A 26605-nucleotide genomic window follows, 5' to 3' on the forward strand; every position below is an offset into this window, starting at 1 on the left:
TGCAATGGTCCATTTTCTGAACTCTTACTTTCAAGACCAACAAAACTGTCGTTGTCTTAGATAAGTGATGAAGCACACATGCTCTGGATTAAAAAATTCCATGGATAAGTGTAATTACATTATTTCTATATCTATTTGATTTTAATTCTCCTGTAAGGTATTATCACATGCTTATCAGTAAGAAACAAATGTTAAACATGTCAGTGTTGGTCTGAATATTTCAAAAGTGGAACGATATTTTAGCTTTGAATTTTGATTTGCATTCTATTTCTTGCTATACATCCTGCCAAGTTCTTTCTGGCTCAAGCATCAGAGATGACATGTAGGAAGGACCACAAGATAAAACCAAGGTTAACTTCTTGATATGGAAATTCCCAACCCTTTCTAAACTCAGCTGATGGGTTTAAGAGGACTGGTGTTGTGTGAGCTTCCCTGAGCACAGGAGGAGCTGCTAGTCACTAAGATCCTTACCCTAAGAATCCGATGAGAGGTATTAAAACCCAGCTTCTCCTGAGGTCGGCAGCAGGTTTTGCTAAGGACATTAAAATCAAAGGCAGACAGGAAATTTTCAATCTCAGTTAAGAAGGGGGATGACAAAACTCTTTAGACAAGCTGATGGGCCAGACAAGAGACCTTCCATTCCAGATTCCCATGCACTGTAGAGGATGTTACTGGTCACTGAGATAATACTGAGGATAAGTTAAAGTGGATAAAATGGCCATTCAAAAAAAAAAAAAAAAAATCAACCAATTCCTTAAAAAAAAAGAAAAGAAACACCTAGATCAACTTAAGAAAAGTCATAAGGTGAGTTAAGCTGATTGTCATTTTGACCTTCCTTTGCTTTAATTCAGGAGGCTATTTAGAAATGTAACGAGCAACCCTCTGCATTTGGCTCAGCTAGCAGAGCTAATAGGATTCTAATTAATTTCCAGAAGATTGCTGTTATAACTAACAGGTTTTAAACATTTGGTTGATTGGGGAAAATGAATTGAATATAATGTATTTGATTTGGAAAATTAGTTTTCATTCTATGTGCTTACCATAATAGTGTTTATTTTAAGTTTACATGATTCCATTAAGAGTCCCAGATCACACCACGGAGTTCTTTTCATCATTACAGAGTCCTACCCAACTTTAAAAAAAAAAAAAATCAGTTTACATTTTTATTTTTGTTGGCCTTTCATTGAGGTCAGGTTAACTTCATTTTTCTGGCTTTAATAAAAATCTTCTCTCGCTAATACAGCAACAGGCCCAAATACTTCAAAATGATCCCAGTGATACCTCGTCAAAAGCCCACTCATCGAATGCAAATCCTCTGGAGAAAGGCTTCGGCACACAAAGTACGATGAACCAGTTACTGCATTGTTTATTAAGTTTCACTTGATTCCTCCTGACAACCATTTAAACAATGAATGTTGGGAAATGTCCCTCAAAGAATCAACAACAATGGCAGGGATCAGGGCTTTTATATTTAGCTAATACTATTTTTAAAAGGAGAAAATATTTCTTCCTGAAGGGATTATGGCAGCCTTATTAAAGACACCTGCAAACAAAGCCAGTGACAACAGATCTTTATCATAATTGATAACTGAGTCATCTTTCATACAAAAACTCCTTTCTTGGAGACAATAATACAGAGATTTACCATTGCTGTTAGATTCAAGAAATCAGCTAATTGGGACTACTGGTATTTAACAATGGTGTGTTCCATCAAGATTAAGTGAGACCCTTGTCTCTCAGGTTAAAAAGAATAGTGAGACTAGAATTTTCTCCTCACACTACTGAGAATGTTGGACGCTGACAGCAAGTGGCATCTATCCCTGTTCCTCTCTAAGTCATACAAATATACGTGGTACATTATCATTATGAGGACTAATTAACCATGTGCGAAACACACAGTGGGCCATTCGGCTCTAGAAACCCAACCTTGGCGCAGCTAGCAGTAGCAAAGACACAGAACCTTCCACAAAATCTTCTCAGAGTAATCAACAATCACCCTCACAACACGGGATTCGTTTGGTTAAAAATTGCTTCTGAGGATAAATTATGTAGCCCGGTAGAACTCAAACATATAAGTTTGCAAAAGCAGTGGGGCGTAGGGTGGGGTGGGGTGGGGTGGGTAGGGAGCAGAATCAGACGTCTTTGCAGTAAAAAACTACTTTGCCTCTAAATCACAGCCTACTATACATTGGTTGAGAGTGGAAGGTTTCTCCCATAGGCTACACCTTTATAGCCAGATATTCACTGACACATTGTTTGTCACTTACAAGAATGCCTAGAATAATTTCAGACCAAATACTGATTTTTCTGACATAGCTAACTTTACAAATTAAGTACTTTGGACTCCTTTTATAGCAATGGCTCCTGAAGAGAGCCTAAGTTTTGATGTAGAGAGCATTTGAACACTGACATAAAACTGGGAAGTTGGGAGCATCAGCACCAAGCCATAATTGCACATCCTCACCACAACATTTCTCTCCTTCCTGGCCTTAAAATGGGATCATTTTAGCTGGCAATCAGAGAAAAGTGAAAAGGGTTTAAACCCAGGAATTATTAGCAGCAGCAGCTGGGATTTTAGAAAATATACAGTTTTTGATAAATTCTATACATTTCATAAATCCAAAATAAACACTTGACAAGGTCCCTGTAGCCTGAATAAGTGAAAAGCAGACAGGGAAAAAACAACAGGGAAAAAATCCCAATGAACAACCATACTGCATAAGCAGATGACAACTGAGATGACCTAACACCATTCTTTGGAACTTCCAAGTTGACTGGAGGCTGGGGAGAAGGTATTTCTGTGGGATTACAGGATTTAAAAAAAAAAAAAAAAAGACACCTTAAGATACAGCAATCAACACATTAAAAGAAAAGCGAACTACACAAACAAAAAAAGACATTTTCTGAGATGACTTTGATCCCATACTCAAATTATTGGCTTAAAGGTACTTGCTTTTAAAGGCTCTGTATCTTCCATAACTGCTCTCTATTGTCCTTGTTAAAGTATTATTTTCACCTTATTATTACTAATCTTTTCTTTGTAAGTAACCACACCTGGCTTTATTTAAAAAAGGTGCAGTAAATATTTGTCCTTTGTGGTAACACAATGCATAATTTAGTTAATCTAGGCTATCTTTCCGAAAGAGGTGATTATTTCTATATTATGAAATGCACACACAGTAAAGGGGATCCACGCCAGACACCTGGAAGGCAGAGGGAGAACCGCTTACCCTGCATGTCACTGCTTCAGACCAACCTTGACGAGACTGTGGAGCCACTCCTGCCCCAGGTGTTCCTCATGTCAACTTACTTAGTCTCCAAGTCACAGCCACACCTTTCTCTCACAAACACGGCATTTATTTAAGATAACAGGACACACCACCAGGCTAAAATACCCACCACCCTCAACCCGAGAAAACGCCTTGAGAAAAAGGTACTCTGCTCTTCCCTGGGAGAACTCTAACAGGACTGTTAAACATTACCTGGATGAAATCAAGAAATGTCAGCGGCAGCAAGTCATCCATATGCCCAATGTCTTTAGAAAAACGATTTAAAATTCTTCCTGCAAGAACAGGACACAAGAAATTACTTATTTCCCAGGCAAGCCCTTCAAAAGAAACAATTCATGGACAAATCATAATAGCGTTTTAAATGCATATGTATTTAATAGATTACGGATTCACATGAAATAAGGTAGTGTCAGTGATGAAAAAAAAAATGATATTACCAATAGAGAATATCAGGAAGAGTTGGAGGATTGTAGAATATTCCCTCCTTTTCTGTTCATACTATTTAAGGATTCAAGTGCTAGCTTGATAAATTACAAAATACATAAACTAATAATCCTAATTATTACATTAACTATGCTACCAGAATTTTGCTAAGTGATACTGTTTTTTTAAAACAGTAATTACAACCTGTCGTCAACTTTTTAGCCTACAGGATGGTGCAAAAGCACCTTACATTTTGGGAGATTTGGGGTTCTTTCAATTTCAAGCTGAGCATTTACTATAGGGGTGATAAGCTGTTGCTTTCAGAGGTATACCAGATGTAACAAACACACAGCTCACGCTTCAGCATCCAAGAAGACCAGAGGGATGAAGGCAGAAAACAGAAATATTACTTGGTGACTAATGATCACTTCTTATCATTGTTTCTATTTCCCCTCTCAGAATCCACCCAAACAGGATATCCTAAAGGCTGCAGGATTAGAAGAGGATAACTAATTTCTGGTCTCTTTAATGATTACAGTCAAAGAAATTGAAGTAATACACAGAGGTATGCATGTACACACATGCACGCACTTGCACACTCACACACAAGGTACAGAGAGAGGTATGCATGTGCGCACACACACACACGCAGAGCCTACTCTGAGATAGCAGCTCGAGAGAAGTGTGTTTCTTTACGCCCCTGAATTTCTTTTGTAATAAAGACTCCAGGAAGCCAGCCTGTAGGTAAGATGAGGGACCTCTGCCTACACTTCCTGACCTCAGTCACAGGTGACTTTCTCCCGAGGCCATTCACACCAGCCACAGCTGGACGGTGAATGAGCCGGGGCCGGCTTTCCACTGCTGGGATGAGCCTGCTCTGCTGTCCTCAAGGAGCCTGGCTCACAGGAAGCGCAGGTGTGCCCACACCAGGAGCTGGAGGCTACTGCGCTTGGCCAGGCCAGACCTTCACAGGCTGGGCCTCAACTTTCCTATCTCACCCTTAGGAAATACAGACCCAGAAACTGTCTTTTCATGATATCTTTGTAGGCCCCAGTAACAACTTGCCTGCTTTAGAAGGCGAGTCTCAGGATTAAATGGGCTCGTGCTGGTGAAAGAATTAAGTCACAACGCCGGGTGAGTTAACAGTTGACCAACCACCAAGGTGAGACATCATGTCACCCGGCAAAGCCCACCGGATGCTGCAGGACGGCCCACTTGGTAAAATGCAGACTGATTCAGGAGTGCTGGGGGAGCTAGAGGGCTGGCATTTCCTACAAGCAGCCCTTCCTGCTCTTTCCCAGGCCACACTTCGATGGGCTCTCCATCAGTTCTGCTTTAGGACCATTAACATCAGATGGGCAATTTTCCCACACATTCTCACCTGTTTTCTGGCCCACCTAGTCATTTTTAAACTTCTCAAAGTAGCAATGCCAAACTCAGGAATATACATATCAAAAAAAAAAAAAAAAGATATAGCTTAAATTTTATGACTTCTTCATTGGAAAAACACTTTTTAACGCTGGCAGACTCTAGAAACACGAGAGTTTGCTATTTGGATTTAAAAACTTGACCCAGCTTTTTGTTTGGTCTCTGTGGGGGCACTTTGTCATCTAATGCTGTGCAGGCTCGTGGAATACACAGGAGGGGACACAGCAGTTAGAGGGACGCGGGACAGCGGGAGCAAGCAGAGGACAGGCAGAGATGATGGAGTCACAGCTGCAGCAGGTGACACCAGAGCGGGTGACTGCAGGGTTAGGCTAACAACTTTTCATGGAGGAAACACAGCCTGAGCGCTCGGGAGGAGGGCAGGGGCGGGATTGATGGAGAGTGGAGTTTGTCCAGGTGGGAGGAATGACATGTGTGCAGACTGAGGGGTGAGAAAGGGCAAATATTTGCCTCTTTGATGGAAAGGGCACGTCCTTAGGAGTGCTAAGATAGGAGAGAGCTGAATGTGAACAGGAGTGGAAGACGAGTCCAGTCTTAGGGGGCCTCCGCTAAAAAATTCCCTTCAGTCAAAAAGAAGCCCGACTTCTCTTTTCAAAGCCATGGTTGTGAGAAGGACGTCCTGAGGAGAAGGCTGGGTGCAGAGAGGATGGAGGACCAACTTACACGAATGACCCAGGTGAGTGACAGTCTGAGCGCTCCCAGAAGGCGGCTGAGGACCAATTCTGTCTCAGCCACTGTTCTCACAGACAAACCCTGCACAGACTCATCAGCATGCCTGTGGTACACACCAGAGCTTGGGCGGCATTTTTCCCTTGAGATCGTGCCTGGTAGTCACCCCTGCTTGGTTTGTAGAACACCACCACCACCAGATGAGCACCAAAAAGTGCCAGAAACCATGGATGAATCATCTCATCAGAACTATTGAGAGTGATGTTGTCCCCATTTTACAGAAGAGGCAGTTTAGGCTTAGAGGCAGGAGGAAATTAACTCACTGATATTCAGCTATAAAACAGGTCAAGACTTGCATCCAGGGTTACAGGGACTGAGAAAATTCATGTCATCACATATATGACATAGAGCTATTTTAGCAGACACATTATTAAGTATCTACTAATAAGAATGGCTGATTCATGCTGATGTATAATGGAAAGGAACACAACACTGTAAAGCAATTATCCTCCAGGTAAAAATAAATAAATTGAAAAAAAAAAAAGAATGAGTCAGTAAAATTACAGGCAGGGCTGGTGTTAAGCTAGTATGACTGGTGAAAGCCAAACTGGCCTCTGACAGCCCGGCCCCTTCTGACTGGCTAATACTTGCTCCACTGGCTGCTGAATGCTTTGAACATTAAAACAGACGAGGTCCTTGGAATTCTCTCCTGGCTAACCATAATTAATGGATAATATCTGCACTTCTAAATTAAATTGCACAGTTACTGAAGATTCAATGAATGGATTAAGAAGTGAATAAACGTGTGAAAGAATGAATGAACCAGACAGTCTAAGAAAAGCATAACTGACTAAGAAAATTCAGGGCTTGAGAACCCTCTCCAAGCCTCATGCTATCCCATGACACAGAACAAGTCCCATCACCTAATGTTAACTATGGCAGGGCACTGACCTTGAAGGAGTGGATACACCTCACATATTGCCCCAGGAACCACCTGTTGCAGTTGCCATGAATGTTCTTCTACAGTAAGTAGATGTAAAATGTATTTTACATTGCCTAAGCAATCACTGAAGATGGTGACTGCAGCCATGAAATTAAGACGCTTACTCCTTGGAAGAAAAGTTATGACCAACCTAGATAGCATATTCAAAAGCAGAGACATTACTTTGCCAACTAAGGTCCGTCTAGTCAAGGCTATGGTTTTTCCTGTGGTCATGTATGGATGTGAGAGTGGGACTGTGAAAGAAGGCTGAGTGCCGAAGAATTGATGCTTTTGAACTGTGGTGTTGCAGAAGACTCTTGAGAGTCCCTTAGACTGCAAGGAGATCCAACCAGTCCATTCTGAAGGAGATCAACCCTGGGATTTGTTTGGAAGGAATGATGCTAAAGCTGAAACTCCAGCACTTTGGCCACCTCATGCGAAGAGGTGACTCATTGGAAAAGACTCTGTTGCTGGGAGGGATTGGGGGCAAGAGGAGAAGGGGACGACCCAGGATGAGATGGCTGGATGGCATCACCGACTCGATGGACGTGAGTCTGAGTGAACTGCAGGAGTTGGTGATGGACAGGGAGGCCTGGCGTGCTGCGATTCATGGGGTCGCACAGAGTCGGACACGACTGAGCGACTGGACTGAACTGAAGCACGGTGGGGAGAAAAGGGGTCAAGAAGCGAGATCAGGCTAGTTCCTTTACCCCTGGATCTTGTGCACACGTCAGGTGAGGAGTCTGGCTCGCGGCTCGTAGAAGGTCAGGACTGGATAGACTAGTGCACAGCATCAGGCAGCACAAAGATGATGGCTCTGAAACACTGTGAGCCTGATAAAAACAATGGAATATACCCACTGGAATATGCCTACAGCTTTCATGATTTCTGGGGATTCTTAAACCATTAACTGGGCTTCCCTGGTAGCTTAGATGGTAAAGAGGTTGCCTGCAATGCAGGAGACCCGGGTTTGATCCCTGGGTCGGGAAGATCCCCTTGGGAGGAAATGACAATGCACTCTAGTATTCTTGCCTGGAAAAACCAACAGATAGAGGAGCCTGGCAGGCTACAGTCCATCTGGTTGCAGAGTCGGACACGACTGAGCAACGTTCACATATATACATACATAGATACAGAAACCATGAACCACAGGAAGTGGGATGGCCAAAGCGGGGTGTAGACAATTCAGCAATGTCAATTCTGAGGAGACAGGAGGACTCCTCCAATCACAGAAACACACCACTTTGCCTCCCAGGTCTTTTTTCCCGGCACAGTGCACCTTGACCATGTTTCAGGACAAAATGCACAGTTTTCCTCTCATACTTCCCAAGGAATGAGAACTGGGGAGTTAAAACACGGAGCAGTCTCTCCTGGGAAATGTGTACCCACAGAAACAAAGGTGAAAAGATGTTACTAAAGTCATCTAAGCAGGGACATCCCAGTTCTTCAAAGCCGAGTATCAGGAAGTTGCCATCCAGAATGCAAAATCAACCCTTCCCTCTCCAATATGCATACAAGAACTTGTAGTGCTCAGAAATGGGACAGCAAAACATTGGGTGTGAGAACATGACTAAACTTGAAGACAATGCTTCCTCCCACAACCCACCGCATGTAAAGTGACTGAAGGTGAGCTGGAGTGCGATCAACCAACACCCAAATCTGATCTCAGTCTATCTCCAGCGCATCATTTTAATTTCTGGGAACCCCCAACAGTTGTTACACAAATGTGGTTGGGTTGTATTAAGTGTGAGAGCATGGGCCTTTGTTGGGGAGGAAAATGAAACACACAAATGGAGAACACCGTTAAAAACAAGGGGATTAAAAAATTATACAAACAAATTTATTTATAAAAAAGAAGTAGACCCACAGACCTATATAGAAGATAACCTTATGGTTACCATAGGGAAGGGGCAAAGGGATAGACTAGGAGTTTGGGATTAACAGCTACATATTATATAGAAAATAAACAACAAAGAACTGCTATATAGCAGAGGGAGCTACATTTGATATCCTGTAATAACCTGTAATGGAAAAGAATCTGGAAAACTATGGATATACGTATAAATGAATAACTGAATCGCTTTGCAATACATCTAAACTAGTACAACATTGTACATCAACTGCACTTCAATTTTCTTTTTAAAAAAGAGGGGGAAGGGAAAAATCATTTTCACTACTGTATTCCTTCCTTTAAAAATTAGATAAAAGCTTTAAGAAGTGGAAACACTGCTCAGAGTTATAATTCTACATAGTGTACTGTGAGTTATAAAAAGCTTTTGGATGGGAATTCTCTGGTGGTCTACTGGTTAGAACTCTAGGCTTTCACAGCCAAGGGCACAGGTTCAATCCTTACTCAGGGAATTAAGATCCTGCTAGTCGTGTAGAGGCCAAAAAAGAAAATGGGGTGGGAGGGAGCATAGGAGACACATTCCGTCTTGGTCAAATATTCCTCACATTAAATTGTGGGCTATTCAAATATGCCACAAACCCTTCTTCCAGTCCAGCTGCCACCCTCTTTACACATATCATCTGGTTTCTAAAACCAGTATCTTTCCCTCCATCGTCATTCATCTTCACTTCTTCTGTGGCAGCTAATCCCTGTAATGACTTTTTTAAAAAGAAAAATCATCCTAGGTGCTTGTTTCTGGGATATAACTATTTTTTAATACCTCTCTTCATTCCTGTGGCTTGCACCTGCCCCTCTTATATTTGGAACACTATTCCCCAGAATGGTCATTTCCCACTGGTTCAGCTATCATCTATTCTCTAAGGACAGTGACACCTGAACCAGAATCGGCCCCTAGTGTCTCTTCATCAGGCTTCCCTGGTAGCTCAGGTGGTAAAGAATCTGCTTGCAATGAGGGAGACCTGGGTTCGATCCCTGGAGGGGAGCATGGCATCCCATTCCAGTATTCCAGCCTGGAGAATCCCCATGGACAAAGGAGCCTGGAAGGCTGCGGTCCATGGGGTAGCAAAGAGTCCTTTCATTTTTGGTGTGTCCAGTAGGTGGGATCTCTCCCCTTGGACATCTCAGGTGCACGTACACAGTAACACATTATGTTAGTGAGGAAGCTGATACATTTGCATGAAATATGCAAATGAATATGAATATGAATATGGGGATTCTTAAACCATGAACTTAATGAATATTTTAAAAAAGAACTTCAACATAAAAGAAACCCTTAACATGCTGTATTTTGATTCCTAAAACTTTTGCACATTGAAAGAGAAACTGAAATCCCAATCCATATTGCGTTTTGATACTTTGAGACAGTCCCTCGGCTTTGAGCAACCAGAGGTCGCCCGTCAGCACTGAAACAGGTACACAGCAAGGATAGAGCCGACTGTCCAGCGCCAGGAAGGTTTATACATCAAATAACTTAATCAGAACACAAACTATTCTTAGATTTCTGGGGAGGTAATTAAATACCAATTCAATGCCAATTAATCACAGTCAAATAAGAGTCTGTCAGAGAAGAACTCTATACACATGCAGGCTATTTAATGGTCAAATACTTGGCAGGATCTTAGTTAAACAATGATTCATTAAGCCTCCTCTGCCACACAATGGCCAGGCTGAACTCCAAGCTAAAGAATCGAAACTCTTTTGTTCTCCCATAAAAAGACATCAACTGCCTGTGCATGATATTCTTTCCTTCTTCACTTAGCAGGCAGGTCAATTTGCATGCTTCTGGATGTGCTGGGCTGCTCCTGGGCAGCGGGCATGTGTGAGTCTTCCTTCGGTTCTGTGCTCAATACCAAGGAGAGGCAACTCCCTTCTTCCCAATGGAAAACAGCTGGACAGCTGACCAAGTTCTGAAGATGTCTGTTCACTCTAAGCAAGGAAAGGATTAAGAGACCCTACCTTCCAGCAAGCAAAAGCAAGCTATGATCTTTTTCTCCTTTGGCATCATATTGCCCACCATAAAATACCAAAAAACAAACCCCTGGATACACATAACTGTCCAGGAAGAATATTTGCGGTTATCAATTTGCATCCTTTAAATTACTTGGCCCTTCAGCACACAACCACTCATTAAACTCAGAGAGCCATTTTAAGTTTGACTTTTCCCTGGGTTTCTTAGGTGGACGCTATTACCTTTCTGCAAGTTCCTTCCCATGGAGAAAATATCAAAGAAATGGACATTGCTCCATGTTTGCTGGGGGTTTTGCCTACACTAGCACTAAAAGCATTACACAGTTTCAGTAATGCTGCTATTTATTAAATGCATAATTTCTTCCCTTTAAACTTAATTGACAGTGGGGTGAAAGGGGCTTTTATAGTGCTGTAAAATTCTACTTGGCTCTTTTAGAGAGGGGTTTTTAGGGAAGCTTTATTAAATATTTTATCATGCTTTAAAAATAAGTGGGACTTCCCTGGTGGTCCAGTGGTTAAGCATCCGCCTGTCAATGCAGGGGACATGGATTCAATCCCAGGTCCGGGAAGAACACACATGCCATGCTACAACAAAGCCCATGCACCACAATTACTGAGGCCGTGTACCCTCAGATTGTGCTCCAAAAGAGAAGACACCTCAATGACAAGCCTGCATATCGCAACTAGAGAAAGCCCAAGTGCAGCAACAAAGACTCAGTGCAAACAAAAATAAATAATAAATAATTAAAAAAAATTTGAAACTGAATGAATAAAATTAATTATATTTTTATTTAATAACAAAATATGTACTAGATATAGTATTCTTAGAAGGGGAAGTAAAGTCTCATGAAAACTATTTTGAAAGATTTTATATATACATATAGGGATCAAGACCATCCCCATGGAAAAGAAATGTAAAAAAGCAAAATGGCTGTCTGGGGAGGCCTTACAATTAGCTGAGAAAAGAAGAGAGGCGAAAAACAAAAGAGAAAAGGAAAGATATAAGAATCTGAATGCAGAGTTCCAAACAATAGCAAGAAGAGATAAGAAAGCCTTCCTCAATGCAAAGAAACAGAGGAAAACAATAGAATGGGAAAGACTAGAGATCTCTTCAAGAAAATCAGACATACCAAGGGAACATTTCATGCAAAGATGGACTCAATAAAGGACAGAAATGGTATAGACCTAACAGAAGCTGAAGATATTAAGAAGAGGTGGCCAGAATACACAGAAAAACTGTACAGAAAAGATCTTCATGACCCAGATAATCACAACAGTGTGATCACTCATCTAGAGCCAGACATCCTGGAATGTGAACTCAAGTGGGCCTTAGAAAGCATCACTATGAACAAAGCTAGTGGAGGTGATGGGATTCCAGTTGAGCTCTTTCAAATCCTGAAAGATGATGCTGTGAAAGTGCTGCACTCAATATGCCAGCAAATTTGGAAAACTCAGCAGTGGCCACAGGACTGGAAAAGGTCCGTTTTCATTCCAATCCCAAAGAAAGGCAATGCCAAAGAATGCTCAAACTACTGCACAATTGCACTCATCTCACATGCTAGTAAAGTAATGCTCAAAATTCTCCGAGCCAGGCTTCAGCAATACGTGAACCGTGAACTTCCTGATGTTCAAGCTGGTTTTAGAAAAGGCAGAGGAACCAGAGATCAAATTGCCAACATCTGCTGGATCATGGAAAAAGCAAGAGAGTTCCAGAAAAACATCTATTTCTGCTTTACTGACTATGCCAAAGCCTTTGACTGTGTGGATCACAATAAACTGTAGAAAATTCTGAAAGAGATGGGAATACCAGACCACCTGACCTGCCTCTTGAGAACTCTTGAGAAATCAAGAACCAACAGTTAGAACTGGACATGGAACAACAGATTGGTTCCAACTAGGAAAAGGAGTACATCAAGGCTGTATATTGTCACCCATTTAACTTATATGCAGAGTACATCATGAGAAACGCTGGACTGCAAGAAACACAAACTGAAATCAAGAATGGTGGGAGAAATATCAATAACCTCAGATATGCAGATGACACCACCCTTATGGCAGAAAGTGAAGAGGAGCTAAAAAGCCTCTTGATGAAAGTGAAAGAGGAGAGTGAAAAAGTTGGCTTAAAGCTCAACATTCAGAAAACGAAGATCATGGCATCCGGTCCCATCACTTCATGGGAAATAAGATGGGGCAACAGTGGAAACAGTGTCAGACTTTATTTTTTCGGGCTCCAGAATCACTGCAGATGGTGACGGCAGCCATGAAATTAAAAGACGTTTACTCCTTGGAAGAAAAGTTATGACCAACCTAGATAGCATATTGAAAAGCAGAGACATTACTTTGGTGACTAAGGTCCATCTAGTCAAGGCTATGGTTTTTCCTGTGGTCATGTATGGAGGTGAGAGTTGGACTGTGAAGAAGGCTGAGTGCCGAAGAATTGATGCTTTTGAATTGTGGTGTTGGAGAAGACTCTTGAGAGTCCCTTGGACTGCAAGGAGATCCAACCAGTCCATTCTGAAGGAGATCAGCCCTGGGATTTCTTTGGAAGGAATGATGCTAAAGCTGAAACTCCAGTACTTTGGCCACCTCATGCGAAGAGCTGACTCACTGGAAAAGACTCTGATGCTGGGAGGGATTGGGGGCAGGAGGAGAAGGGGACGACAGAGGATGAGAGGGCTGGATGGCATCACGGACTCGATGGACGTGAGTCTGAGTGAACTCCGGGAGTTGGTGATGGATAGGGAGGCCTGGCATGCTGCGATTCATGGGGTCGCACAGAGTCGGACATGACTGAGTGACTGAACTGAACTTATATAGACACACACACACACACATATATTATCTGAACCTCCAAACTGAATTTATGATAACTGACCAAAGATACATGTGACATTGTTTTTCATAAGAATATTTAGAAATTTCATGTAAAACTTATTAGCAGAATATATTCTAATTCTGCTCATAAATTGAGTGACACAAACAAAATAAAGATGCACTTTTACTGGGTCTCACTGCATATAAAATATCAAATTCACTTGGACACCATTACAGTGAATGGAGGATATACTGCATGCTTATTATTTCAAAAAATACATTTGTAACACATTAGCAGAGAATAAGTGATTGATTAAAGCATTAAAATTTTGACTTATAATTAAATTATTAAATCTATTTTCATGATCCCTCAGACATAAAACCCACATTTTTATTTATGTTGCTTTAACGGGACACAGCATTAACAGCCCTTCATGTGTTTATTTCTCACGTAAACTACGTCCGATGATGATTTTGTAACAGGGGTGTGAGGGGGGAAGGTCACACTATGTCTGCATATAAATATACCATACCATAGGAAAACAAATTTTTCTGCAAATATAAGCAATTTTACAGCCTTTCAAAGTGGTGCCCAAAAAAGTAGATTTATCCGTATTAAAGTGCTGACAGGAGAGAAACGGTCCAGCACTAACTAAAGTACATTGTAACCCAATCATCAAATCAATAAAGTCATTAAAAATATGCTACATTCCTCAAGGAAACGGTGAGTTGAAGGTTAAAAAATATTTGGTCGCCATGGAGAATGTCCCTCCAACACAGCTGACAGTTACTGGTCTGGACCCTGTCTCCCCCCTACCCCGTGCCGAGAATAAAAGTCTGCCAGCTTCTTATCTTTCTTCATGTGTATTTAGCCATGTAACCTGCCAGGCAGCATTTTCAGCTTCATATCGGCATCCTATAAATATAAGAAACTATGCCATTTTTCTTCTTCTTATTCTGTGCCCCAAACTGATAAAATATTACCACGTTTGTAGACTCTTGCAAACAGACACATTATCATAGGGCAGAAATGTGCTGAAAGTATACTATCCATTCATCTAAACTGTCAGCATATAACAACATTCAGGTGGGGTGCTTGCCACCTAAATTAAAGAGACTTCTTACACAAAGTCTGTCAGGAGGGGTTTTTAACAAAACTGTTAAAAGGGAAAGTAAAAGTGAAGGTCGCGCAATCATGTTTGACTCTTTTGTGACCCTGTGGACTATAGCCCACCAGGCTCTTGACTGTCCAGACAAGAATACTGGAGTGCACAGCCATTCCCTTCTCCAGAGGATCTTTCCAACCTAGGGATCGAACCCTGCACTACAGGTAGGTTCTTCACCTTCTGAGCCACGAGGGAAGCCCCCACAAAATTGTAAATAAATCTACACACGTTTTGCATTTTATCTTATTTTCAAGTGTTGGATTAAAAGGAGGAGACTAACAACAAAGAAACCTGCACTTGATCCACCAGGGCACCCTCTTTTCAGGGACCTGTTGTCCAACTGTTTTGGGGGGTGGGACGCAGGCTTGCTGCCACAGGGGAATGATGTCCCAATCCACCTCCTACGATTTACTCAAGAAAGTCAGTCAGTCAGTTCAGTCGCTCAGTCATGTCCGACTCTTTGCACCCCCAAGGAGGCACACCAGGCCTCCCTGTTCATCACCAACTCTGAGTTTACTCAAACTCATGTCCATCGAGTCAGTGATGCCATCCAGCCATCTCATCCTCTATCGTCCCCTTCTTCTCCTGCCCCCAATCCCTCCCAGCATCAGAGTCTTTTCCAATGAGTCAACTCTTCGCATGAGGTGGCCAAAGTATTGGAGTTTCAGCTTCTGCATCAGTCCCAGGACTGATCTCCTTTAGAATGGACTGGTTGGATCTCCTTGCAGTCCAAGGGACTCTCAAGAGTCTTCTCCAACACCACAGTTCAAAAGCATCAATTCTTTGGCGCTCACCTTTCTTTACAGTCCAGCTCTCACATCCATACATGACTACTGGAAAAACCATAGCCCTGACTAGATGAACCTTTGTTGACCAAGTAATGTCTCTGCTTTTCAATATGCTATCTAGGTTGGTCATAACTTTCCTTCCAAGGAGTAAGTGTCTTTTAATTTCATAGCTGCAATCACCGTCTGCAGTGGTTTTGGAGCCCCCCAAAATAAAGTCTGACACTGTTTCCACTGTTTCCCCATCTATATGCAGGTCAGGAAGCAACAGTTAGAACTGGACATGGAACAACAGACTGGTTCCAAATAGGAAAAGGAGTACATCAAGGCTGTATATTGTCACCCTGCTTATTTAACTTCTATGCAGAGTACATCATGAGAAATGCTGGGCTGGAAGAAGCACAAGCTGGAATCAAGATTGCTGGGACAAACATCAATAACCTCAGATATGCAGATGATACCACCCTTATGGCAGAAAGTGAAGAGGAACTAAAAAGCCTCTTGATGAAAGTGAAAGAGGAGAGTGAAAAATTTGGCTTAAAGCTCAACATTCAGAAAAAGGTAAAGGAGGTTATAAAAAGAACTGAAGGCTAAGGGGGAAAACACCAAAATAAATCCAAAGTGGATCTAAATGGAAGATGACAGTGAGCGTTTACATTCCCTGTCCTTTCAGGGCATGTTTCTCCTAGAATTAAAAGCAAAGGTAGATATATCCTGGGACTGTAAGGAGATCAAACCAGCCAATCCTAAAGGAAATCAATCCTGAATATTCACTGGAAGGACTATTACTGAAGCTGCAATACTCTGGCCACCTGATGTGAAGAGACAACTCACTGGAAAAGATTCTGATGCTGGGAAAGACTGAAGGCAAAAGGAGAAGGGGGCAGCAGAGGATGAGATAGTTAATAGCATCACTGAACATGAATTTGAGCAAACTCTCTGGGAGACGAGGAGGAGAGGACAGAGGAGCCTGGTGTGCTATAGTCCACAGTGTAGCAAAGAGTCAGAGGTGATTTATAAACTGAATAACAACAAGAATAACAAAAGTTGTATCATTAGATCAAGGGAGGCAAGGATGGGTGAGCCTGGAGTTTAAAGAAGAAAAAACTCCCACAGAATATGCTAGAAGCGAGCATCTAAGAACTTATATTAAAGGAAGGATGACCGGGGATCCATTTAAATGATGGAAAGGAACCTTGAAGCTTGGTGGGCAGGAATAAAGGACACTCGAAAAAAAACGTTTCGGGGGAGTTGAAGGAAGGGACCAAAAAGGAAGGTACAAATGCAGGAGAGAATGCCATGCAGGGAAGACTCCTGGAATGTGGGGCCTCGCTTCCAGAATGCAGGTCTGCTTGTTTCTAAACTCTGGATACCACACGTATTCACAACTGTCAATATCTCTGCCCTTATGCAAAAACTGAAAACCTCTGAATAAGCCTCAGGAGAACTTGGCAGACATGATGACTTAGCGGACATCGTTCTAAACATGACGCCATTTAAAAAGGTTTCTATTTTGCTCACATGACAGTTAATACAGACAAAGTAAAAGGGAACAATGATGTCAGAACCAAAGAAAATTAAATGAGGAGCATGGGAATAGAATGCAACGAACTCAACACAAAAGTTTCTCCCCTGAACTCTTATCATTCGGGATAAGATAAACTTCTAATAATACCCATAACTCTTGTTGGAAAAATCAAGATGTTGCCAGCATTCAATTAGAAAGAGAAAATATTTTGACAGTTATTTTTAATTTAGCTTTTCGGTCATTAGGCATAAAACTACCCATGCCTACAGCATGCAGTTGTGGAGATCTAATAGTAAACAGCAATCTGAAGCCATTACTGGTCTCACATACATAAAATATAAAAATTCTGTTGAAAAACAAAACCACCAGTTCCCATGGGTGAAAGAACACTAAGTATGAAAGCATCTGTAGCTAACTTTCAACTTGGGCTTTAAAATACATTTAGCAAAAGTGAAACAAAGGATTTTATAAACTGTTGGCTAAATTGTGACTTTTCAGACAATTTAATGTGAAACTCATTAAATAGAAAAAGTGAGCTAATGATTTTACAAATATTTAAGGGACAGCATATTCAAAAGCAGAGACATTACTTTGCCGACTAAGGTCCGTCTAGTCAAGGCTATGGTTTTTCCAGTGGTCATGTATGGATGTGAGAGTTGGACTGTGAAGAAGGCTAAGCACCGAAGAATTGATGCTTTTGAACTGTGGTGTTGGAGAAGCCTCTTGAGAGTCCCTTGGACTGCAAGGAGATCCAACCAGTCCATCCTGAAGATCAGCCCTGGGATTTCTTTGGAAGGAATGATGCTAAAGCTGAAACTCCAAGACTTTGGCCACCTCATGCGAAGAGTTGACTCACTGGAAAAGGCTCTGATGCTGGGAGGGATTGGGGGCAGGAGAAGAAGGGGACGACCGAGGAGGAGATGGCTGGATGGCATCACTGACTCGATGGAGGTGAGTCTGAGTGAACTCCGGAAGTTCGTGATGGATAGGGAGACCTGGCATGCTGCGATTCATGGGGTCGCAAAGAGTCGGACACGACTGAGCGACTGAACTGAACTGAACTGAAGGGACAGCAAGGCTTTTATTATTATTATTAAGGCTTCTCTGGTGGTGAAGAATCCACCTGCCAATGTAGGAGATGGAGGTTCAATCCCTGGGTCGGGAATATTCCCTGGAGAAGGAAATGCTTGGAGAACTATAGGAGCCTCTTTGGCTACAGTACTTGGGGTCTCAAAGAGTTGGTCATGACTGAGGTGACGAAACAACAAGGCTTTTATTGTCAGGAAAGGTCTCAAATTGAAAACAGACCAAAAGGGCTGGGTAACCGGATTGAGCAGACAGCCAGTTACTGAGGGCATACTCAGCATGAACTGGCAGTGTAGGGAACCTAAGCCAAGTTATATTCTTGAAGTCACTGTTGACAAGGCTGGATTTCTAAGAGGAGATCCCGCCCCTAAGTGAAAAAGTTCCTCTCCAAACAGGCTAACCTGGAGAAGATGTAGAATTCCACGCAATTTGTGCTAAGCTTACTGTGCAATTCCTTTCAACTCGCTCACCTAAGGGAGGTGGACTTGCTGGAGAGAAAGAGGAAGGGCAGAATCAAACACCTGAAAAGGTACGGAGGCACACGGAGCGCCCAAGAGCAAGAGGCGTGAGGCCCGACCGGCCAGCACCTTATCTGCTTGGCAAGTCGCATGCTGCTATTGGCAGACGCTTCCTGGGTTAGTGAGGAAAGCACCACAGATTTCTAGACGGGTAAAACCCAGAGTTTGACTTTAAGGTCAAGTTTATACCTTGCCTGGTTTGCTCTGTAGCGATTGCCGCATCTTCAGAACAGATATAAAGGTACGAGAGGTTTCTTTTCGAGGCTGTCATGTCACAGGACTGCCTGTCTCATCCTCCCACTTCTCTTTCCACCTCAACTACCACCCGGAAGAGATCAGCAGTCAGGAGGCCTAAGCAAGAAAATATCTATTGATCGATAACCCCATAAACTAAATCCATGATCTTTTAAAACATTCATTAAAGAACTTCAAAGGAGGCCTTCAGTGTCTGAGACTCTGTAACTCAGAATAGAAGAAAGGTTCTACGACGCCTGCCTCTGCAGTTTCCCTGTCCTGTACTCAGTCACTTCGGTTGTGCCTGACTCTTTGCGACCCCATGGACTGTAGCGCAGCAGACTCCTCTGTCTGTGGGATTTTCCAGGCAAGGATACTGAATGAAGGGGGTCGCCATCCCCTCCTCCAGGAGATCTTCCCGACCCAGGGATTTAATCCATATCTCACGTCTCCTGCACTGGCAGATGGGTTCTTTACCACTAGCCCCACCTGGGAAGCTCGGCTGCTTCTCTATCCGGTCTCAACTCCTGAAGGCACCCTCTCTCTCAGAGGTATTAGTCACGAAGGCAGTATGGTTACTACAAAGCTCCTGTTGTTTCCCACTGAGATGGTAGATATTATATGTTTTAAAAGTAATACAGAAAATGAAGCCCATACTTTTACAGGAGGGTGGAGAAACAGTTATTCCCTATGTTTTAAAGGAAGAAATTATAGAAAGACCAATGATAAAATGTGAAAATAGAAGAGGCAGGAGGTGTCCTAATGAGCGCTGGAAGGCTGTGCGCTGCAGGGAGGTTTCAAGCAAAGGCCCCTCACTGAGTAGAGAGGAAGAACCCCACTCTGGATGGATTCTTCACCAGGTGCTTGGTCCCCATCCAGAACGTTCCTCAAGATGTGACCTGGACAGTAAGAGCTCTTCTGTGGCTCCTTTCACAGAAATCTTCTTCGGGACAGGCCTAAAGTGCTACAAAGAGTTCCTAAGACACAGGTCTTTGATCTTTGTGGCTTTGCCATGTATGTTTTTAAAATTTCTGGAATGCACCCAGGGAGGCAAATGGCTTGACAGCAAACACTATAAATATCGAAATAAATAAATACATACAAACATCTGGAACCCTGATTAACCACCAAAGTTTCTTTTTTTTTTTCAGGGATGAGGAGTGTGGGTAGCAGAGAAGAAACCCCCACTGAACAGCGTTTTTATTTTTATGGAAAAATGTCCTATTCTTTCCGTACGATAAACCCCCCTCTGACATGACAGAAGTTTCAGAAAGCTGAAGTCTATATGTCATGGGGAAAGGAGAGTTTCTGATGTTCCATACAAAAGAAGGAACTTCAGTACTAGCCCAGAAAGAAGATGGGACAAAAATTTACTTTTTTAATAACTCATCATGGAAGGGTATAAAATAACAGTCATTACCTAGAACTACAAAAATAAATCCAGGCAATACAGTATCTCACTTGAGTTTGAAAAGAAGTTTGCACAGATTTTACAAATTACTCATTATACAATAATTTTCTGTGTTAAAAGGATGCTAAAATAAATTGTTTTTTTTTTCCTCTTTATGAGGCCCTCTGAACATATAATAAACAGTGAGAATATAGAATTTGCCATGGTTAAGCCTGATAAAATTAAATTAAAAACAAAGAATCAAATGACCACAAAACATGTGGTTAAGTGTGAATTAGGAGTGAGAGAGTTGGGAAAGTTTAAAAAAAAAGAACTGTGTGTGTACAAGTGTGCATGCTCAGTCATGTTTGACTCTTTGTGACCCATGGACTGTAGCCTGGCAGGCTCCTCTGTCTGTTGAATATTCAGGCAAGAATACCACAGTGGGTTGCCATTTCCTCCTCCAGATCTTCCCAACCCAGGGATCGAACCCAGGTCTCCTGCACTGGCAGGTGGATTCTTTGCCACTGAACCCCCAGGGAAGCACCATTTTAAAAATGAGAATGCCCCCAAATTCCCAATCTACCCCACTACGAGGTTCCACAACATGACAGACCTTTGGAAAGCCAGAAAGGTGTATGATCAGTCCCCTCACCAACCAAACCCTACCGATCTCAGGACAGAGTTGAAAGCCTTCCCATCCTAGCCTGGTTCTGCTCCCTCCATCCTGCCCACAGTGACACCCGCCACTCCAGACAGGCAGCCTTCCCTCCCTGGTTTCCAGGTCCCATGTCCTGGGTAACCCTGACTCATTCTCTGCACCGTCCTGTCATCCAACAGCAGCCTCTCCTGAAATCTGCTGGTCTCCCGGCACACGCTGAGCATCTTTGGCCCTACAGAGCCAATCACAGCTTCTTCCACAATTACTAATATATCCAGCAGAAACCACACAAGTTTGGATGACACCATGCATGATTTGAGAAATACGTATGGAGCCCTTACCACAACAGATGGATTTTTAAAAAAAGATGCATAGTGCTTATAGATTGGCACTAAAGAAGAGATATTATGTGAATCTTGGTATGAGAACTGAGGGCAATGTTGAAGCAGGTTGACACTGACCACCCAGAGGATTGATGAAAGAGGATGTGAAAGGTGGGTTTGGGGACACAGGGACAGTTATTGGTCAAATTCAAAAGAAGAGGAATGCTGCACCTTCTTTACACTGCAGCTGCAACACCGACAGAAACTTGTCCCTGTGACAAAAACATGATGGCTAGGCAGAGAGATACCTCCAGCTGCAGGAATCCCGCCTCCTGCCTCCCTAGCCACTCCCTCATCCAACACTGCCTGTACAACTAGTCTAAGGACTGCCTGGGCACCTCAGTTGCTCCCACTAAATCAGGCCACGTGCTCCCAGAGACAACAGTCAGATGTATATAGTGCCTGTCTGCCTCCATCTCAAGGAGAGTAGGATCTATGGAAATTGTGTAAACTCAACGAAGAAAAGAGGACTTCATCATGCCTGTCATTCTAAGTTCCTTCCTAGCAGCTTCAAGATATTTAAAGTCCAAAGGTTGCATTCAATGGTGATTCCCCACTTAGATTGTAGCCAACTTCTCATCTCGGTAGCTGTTCTAAAAGGGAAAGATTTTGGTGCCAAGCCTCTGAGTGGTTAATCACATCTATACAAACATGTGCTTCCGCAATTGGCACAGCATCCCCTGGCGTGAAGCTGGCAACAACCCAGACGGAAAACTCTGTCAACTCCATGCTGACATCCTCGCCTCTAGCGCTCATTCTGATCTGCTCTACAATCCACCGGCAAAGCTGAATTCTCTGTTGCCTCAATTATCCCTGCTCCTCCCCTTTCCTGATGCTACTCAGAATGGTTCTGCTACCTCAGTCTGCTTTCAAAGTCTCTCCTCTGGGTGAAGTCAGCCAATAAAAAACTGAGACATCAAAACCAGCCCAGTGCCCTCTCACCAGCTCGGGGCACTCTGCCCAGCCCTCAAGATGGATACACCCTCAGGCTCTGCCTTCCCTCCATTCTCTGATCTCCTTCAGAAGGAAGGGCAGACTACAGATCTTCTACAGCCTCAAAGGAGAGGCAACAAAGCTCGTCTAAGGACAGGCTACAGATGGCCAAGGAATTTGCAGGTGTCGTAAAACCTGATGAGAAACTGAACCTTTTCTCACTGCCCAAGGGAACAATATGAACAGCAAACCCTCTCAGTAATCCGGGCTACCAAAGACTGCCACAGAGTACTGTCCATTGAAGTCGGTATACATTTATTCATGCTGGTGTTCGGTCACTACGTGGTGTCCGATTCTATGACCCCATGGACTGCAACCCGCTAGGCTCCCCTGCCCGTAGGATTTCCCAGGCAAGAATAATGGTACGGGTTGCCATTCCCTCTTCCCCGGGGATCTTCCCAAACCAGGGATCGAAGCTGCATCTCTTGGGTCAAACAGATCCTTTTATTACCACTGAGCCACCTGGGAAGACCATACATTTAAGGGACAGTCCATAGAACAAAGGACTTTCGTGCACTTTCAACAGAAAACTCTAGAAACTAAGGAAAGGAGAAATTTCTATGTAAGGGGGAAACGGTTTAAAATCTATAAAGGCATCATTCTGCTGAACTTAAAAAAAAATTCTCTATTAGGAAAATCTGCAAAAGTATCAGTCTGTCATTTCTACTAAAATCCCACTGACACATCGGCTGGAATATTCTTGGCTTGGTATTTATGGATTTCCACAGCTAATTTTCCCATACTAATCCTTCTTTTCCATCAAAATACATATTCTGCCTGACATCCCCATAACTCTCAGGGTATGTCTGCTATTGTAACCTACACGAACAAATATTCATCTCCCAAGAGCTATACTGCACAAGCTTTTCATGCATATTAGGGGAAAATCAGGCTTCCACAGGACATCAAAGTCCTTTGAGACCAAGACCTTAACCGTGTTCCTTAACCAGCAATCGAAACTTGGCTGCATTAAATAATGCTGGTGTGTGTTCATAATGAAGAGATATCACTGCAGGATCCTCATCTCTTGGGGTCACAGGCCTCAGATGAAAAGTCCCATTGCCCACTGCTGACAGGTCTCCTCAGAGCTGACTAGATCCATTAGTCTCAATTCCGAAACTGCTAATATTTTCATCAGAAAGGACTAAGAGAGCTTTAATTCACCACAACATTACAACTTGGAGGCTGCCAGGAGGCCCAAGACCGAATGGATCTTGCCTTCAGATGCTGTGAAATAGTAATCAGAAAGTGTGTGGAGAACAGACCAATAGAATGTTTCACTTTTCTCAGATCAAAACACATCATTCCTTTATCCTTGGATCTTCTAGGATAATTTTTTTTTTTTTTAATTCACTTTTTACCCAGGTCTTTTTTCTAGGAGCAGTCTTCACCAGTCAATTGTTTTTGCCTAACTTGTCTGTGCCCTCAGTAAAGGAAAGAAAAAGTTTTGAAAGTGCAAGACTGCCCTGAAGTGCAACGTGAACATGTGAAGACAGAGAACACAGGTTATTACAAGAACAGAAAGCCCCTGACTCAATCTTTCACTAAACTGCATATTATGAGGGGGGGGGGGGGGCCGCGTGCAGAATTAATGACATTTTTTGATCAATAAATCTTAGTATGTTTCTGAGTCTGGGCAGCGACTGGGGGAACCAAAGACCAGGGACTGGGCCCAGGCCACTGAGTCTCTTTAGACCTTTAACAAACAATATACTGGTCCAACTAATACCCAGGGAGCCCGCCAAGCCCCCAAGAGTTCAAAAATCGTATTTCTGCAAAACACAAATGATTCTAGAAACAGCCTTCCTAGGAACAGAGGAAACAGTGATACTTATAGGTTATAAACCTAAGCTTATAGCAAAAAACAAAAAGATGACTTTTAGGATTAGAGAACTCTTTTACTCCCTATTTAAGTTAGGTTAAAAAACCCAAAAACCTCACATGAAGCTGTTTTTACTCCTAAGAGGGGGTTAAATGCCAAAGAAGAGCTTACTATTATACCAAAATCCCACATATTCTCTTATAATAGCAAATAATATGTATTGCAGAGCTGACATTTTCTTAACTTACAAGCAGTTATAAAATCCCGAAAACTTTAATAAGATAGAAGTGGAACAGGATACAGAAGAGATATGTGCACTCCTGTTTCTATTGCAGCATTATTCACAGTAATTAAGATATAGTAACAACTCAAGAGTCTACCAACAGATGAATGTGTGTATAGATAAATACACACACACACAGTGGAATATTATTCAGCCATGGGAAAAAAGAAAATTGTGCCATTTGCAAGAACATGGATGGACTTTGAGGAAATTATGCTACGTGAAGTCAGACATGAAAAAACAAACACTGGGTGATAACTCTTATATGTGGAATCTATAATTCTTAAAACCAGACAGTAAAATGAGATGTCTAAAGGTCTATATTTGCAATTGGTCAATAAATAAGCCCTGGAGACATAACATCCAGTATAGTGATAAGAGACAACAAAACCGTACTACAAACATTAAATCTGCTGAGACTAGATCTTACTCATTCCCAACATGAGGATAATTATGTGATGCCATAGGTGTTAGTTACCTAATACAATCAGAGCAATCATAAAACAATATAAATGTATCAAATCAATGCATCAATCAAATCAATACTTCAAACTTATACCATATTGTACCACAAATGTAACTTTTTTAGAAGTCATGACAAGGCACTAGGAGAAGTCTTAAAAATTAGGGCCAAGAGAACAGGCAAAAGAATGATCATCTAGTTTTCAGAAATAGTTATCTTCCTTGAAGATGAAATATCCACCTCCCATCCCCATGCTGGGTCTAATCCATCTTCAAATGCTAAATTCTTTTGAAAATTGACCAAAGCAAGAAGCTCATGTAAAAGCTAGATAAACAAAATGAGGAAGACAAAGGTCAAAGAAATACATACACACAGACACATTCAGACGCACATATCCATTTTGCACACACACTGAAATACCTGTTTCTGTGGATTGTACAGATCGTGCAAATTTTTTAAACAGTTTCTGATAATGTCCATATTCATTTCATAAGAAATACTGTGCTAAACATAATTTCATCTCCACCAGAATGCTAACATTATTGTGTAATATATAATATGTAGGTATGGGTGCTGAACCTTTTGAAAATGCCCATGGAGATTTCAGAATACATTATCTGGTTACTTCATGTGAAATTTCCAGCATGCTGGCATATGAAGATGCTTTTAAAATGTTGAGTTATGTAACTGTATGATGATTAATGATTTGGGTCAAACTGGTTCTTCATTTTCAATTCTAGGCACCAGAGCTCTATGGTTTCCACCTAAAAACCAATGGGAACAATAACTAGAGGATTCGGCAAGAAGGTAAGAAAAACCATGGATGTAAAAGCAAAAGAGACTGCAAAAGATTTCTTGTGTTTGGTTGCTATTAAAAGTGAAACAATGGAAGTACAGTATTTTAACAAGTTTAAATTGTCATATAAATTTACAACATTGCCCTGAATTGACAAGACAAAGAGCAATGGTTCAAATTTATCATACTCCAGGCTGATGTTCAATATGATAGGGAACAAGATTATACTTGCCAACAGATGAAAACTCTGTCATGCAACAGATCTCTGAAACATTAGGCGGTGTATCACAAAGACTCTGAACTTCTTACAACTTACTTTTGGTTTTCTTTTTCATTGAATTATTTCTTAGCAAATTCTGTAGGATGAAAGAACAGTTGAATTTCAGAGCTGCAAAGCCTCTCAGACGTGACTGAGGCTGAATGCCAAGACTCAGGAAAGGTAGGTGCTTACAGCTACCTGGCATCCAGGTGTTAATCAAGTAAGTACACTGTCTTCACTAAGGTCTCTCCACTCAAAACTATACTATTTCTTCAACTACTTCAATGCCACTATGGACCCAGCCAGTAAGTTGTGGTATTTACATGTCTAGTTTACTAACAATAATTGAGAAGTATTTATAAGAACTAAAAGTGAAAGTCGCTCAGTCGTGTCCGAGTCTTTGTGACACCATTGACTATACAGTCTGTGGATATTCCAGGCGGGAATACTGGAGTGGGTAGCCTTTTCATTCACCAGAGGATCTTCCCAACCCAGGGATCGAACCACATTGCAGGCTGATTCTTTTTACCAGCTGATACAAGGGAAGCCCATTTCTAAGAAAGTTGTGTTTGTTCTATTGCACTTGTTATCTGCATTCAAAATATAATCTACATTTTTAAAGATCTAACAGGCGATTCTCATTTGCATCCCATGCTACTTGCATTATTATTTTGTGCAAGAAGAAGTTGTGAAGTATCAAAATGTCCATCTGATAGAAATGCAGGAAGACTGCCTGG

At 42.0% G+C, this 26605-nt stretch overlaps 1 protein-coding gene across 1 annotated transcript in view; it reads right to left on the reverse strand.

Moving 5' to 3' along the window:
- Positions 1–26605, reverse strand: part of ABCC4 (ATP binding cassette subfamily C member 4) — a 188147-nt gene that overhangs the window by 51764 nt on the left and 109778 nt on the right. Inside the window, exon 20 of the mRNA XM_040267343.1 lies at positions 3483–3562. Within this exon, the coding sequence (XP_040123277.1) occupies positions 3483–3562 (80 nt within the window). The remainder of the gene's footprint in view (positions 1–3482; positions 3563–26605) is intronic.

The sequence above is a fragment of the Oryx dammah genome, unplaced genomic scaffold, assembly GCF_014754425.2.
Source record: "Oryx dammah isolate SB20612 unplaced genomic scaffold, SCBI_Odam_1.1 HiC_scaffold_24, whole genome shotgun sequence".
Taxonomy (NCBI): domain Eukaryota; kingdom Metazoa; phylum Chordata; class Mammalia; order Artiodactyla; family Bovidae; genus Oryx; species Oryx dammah.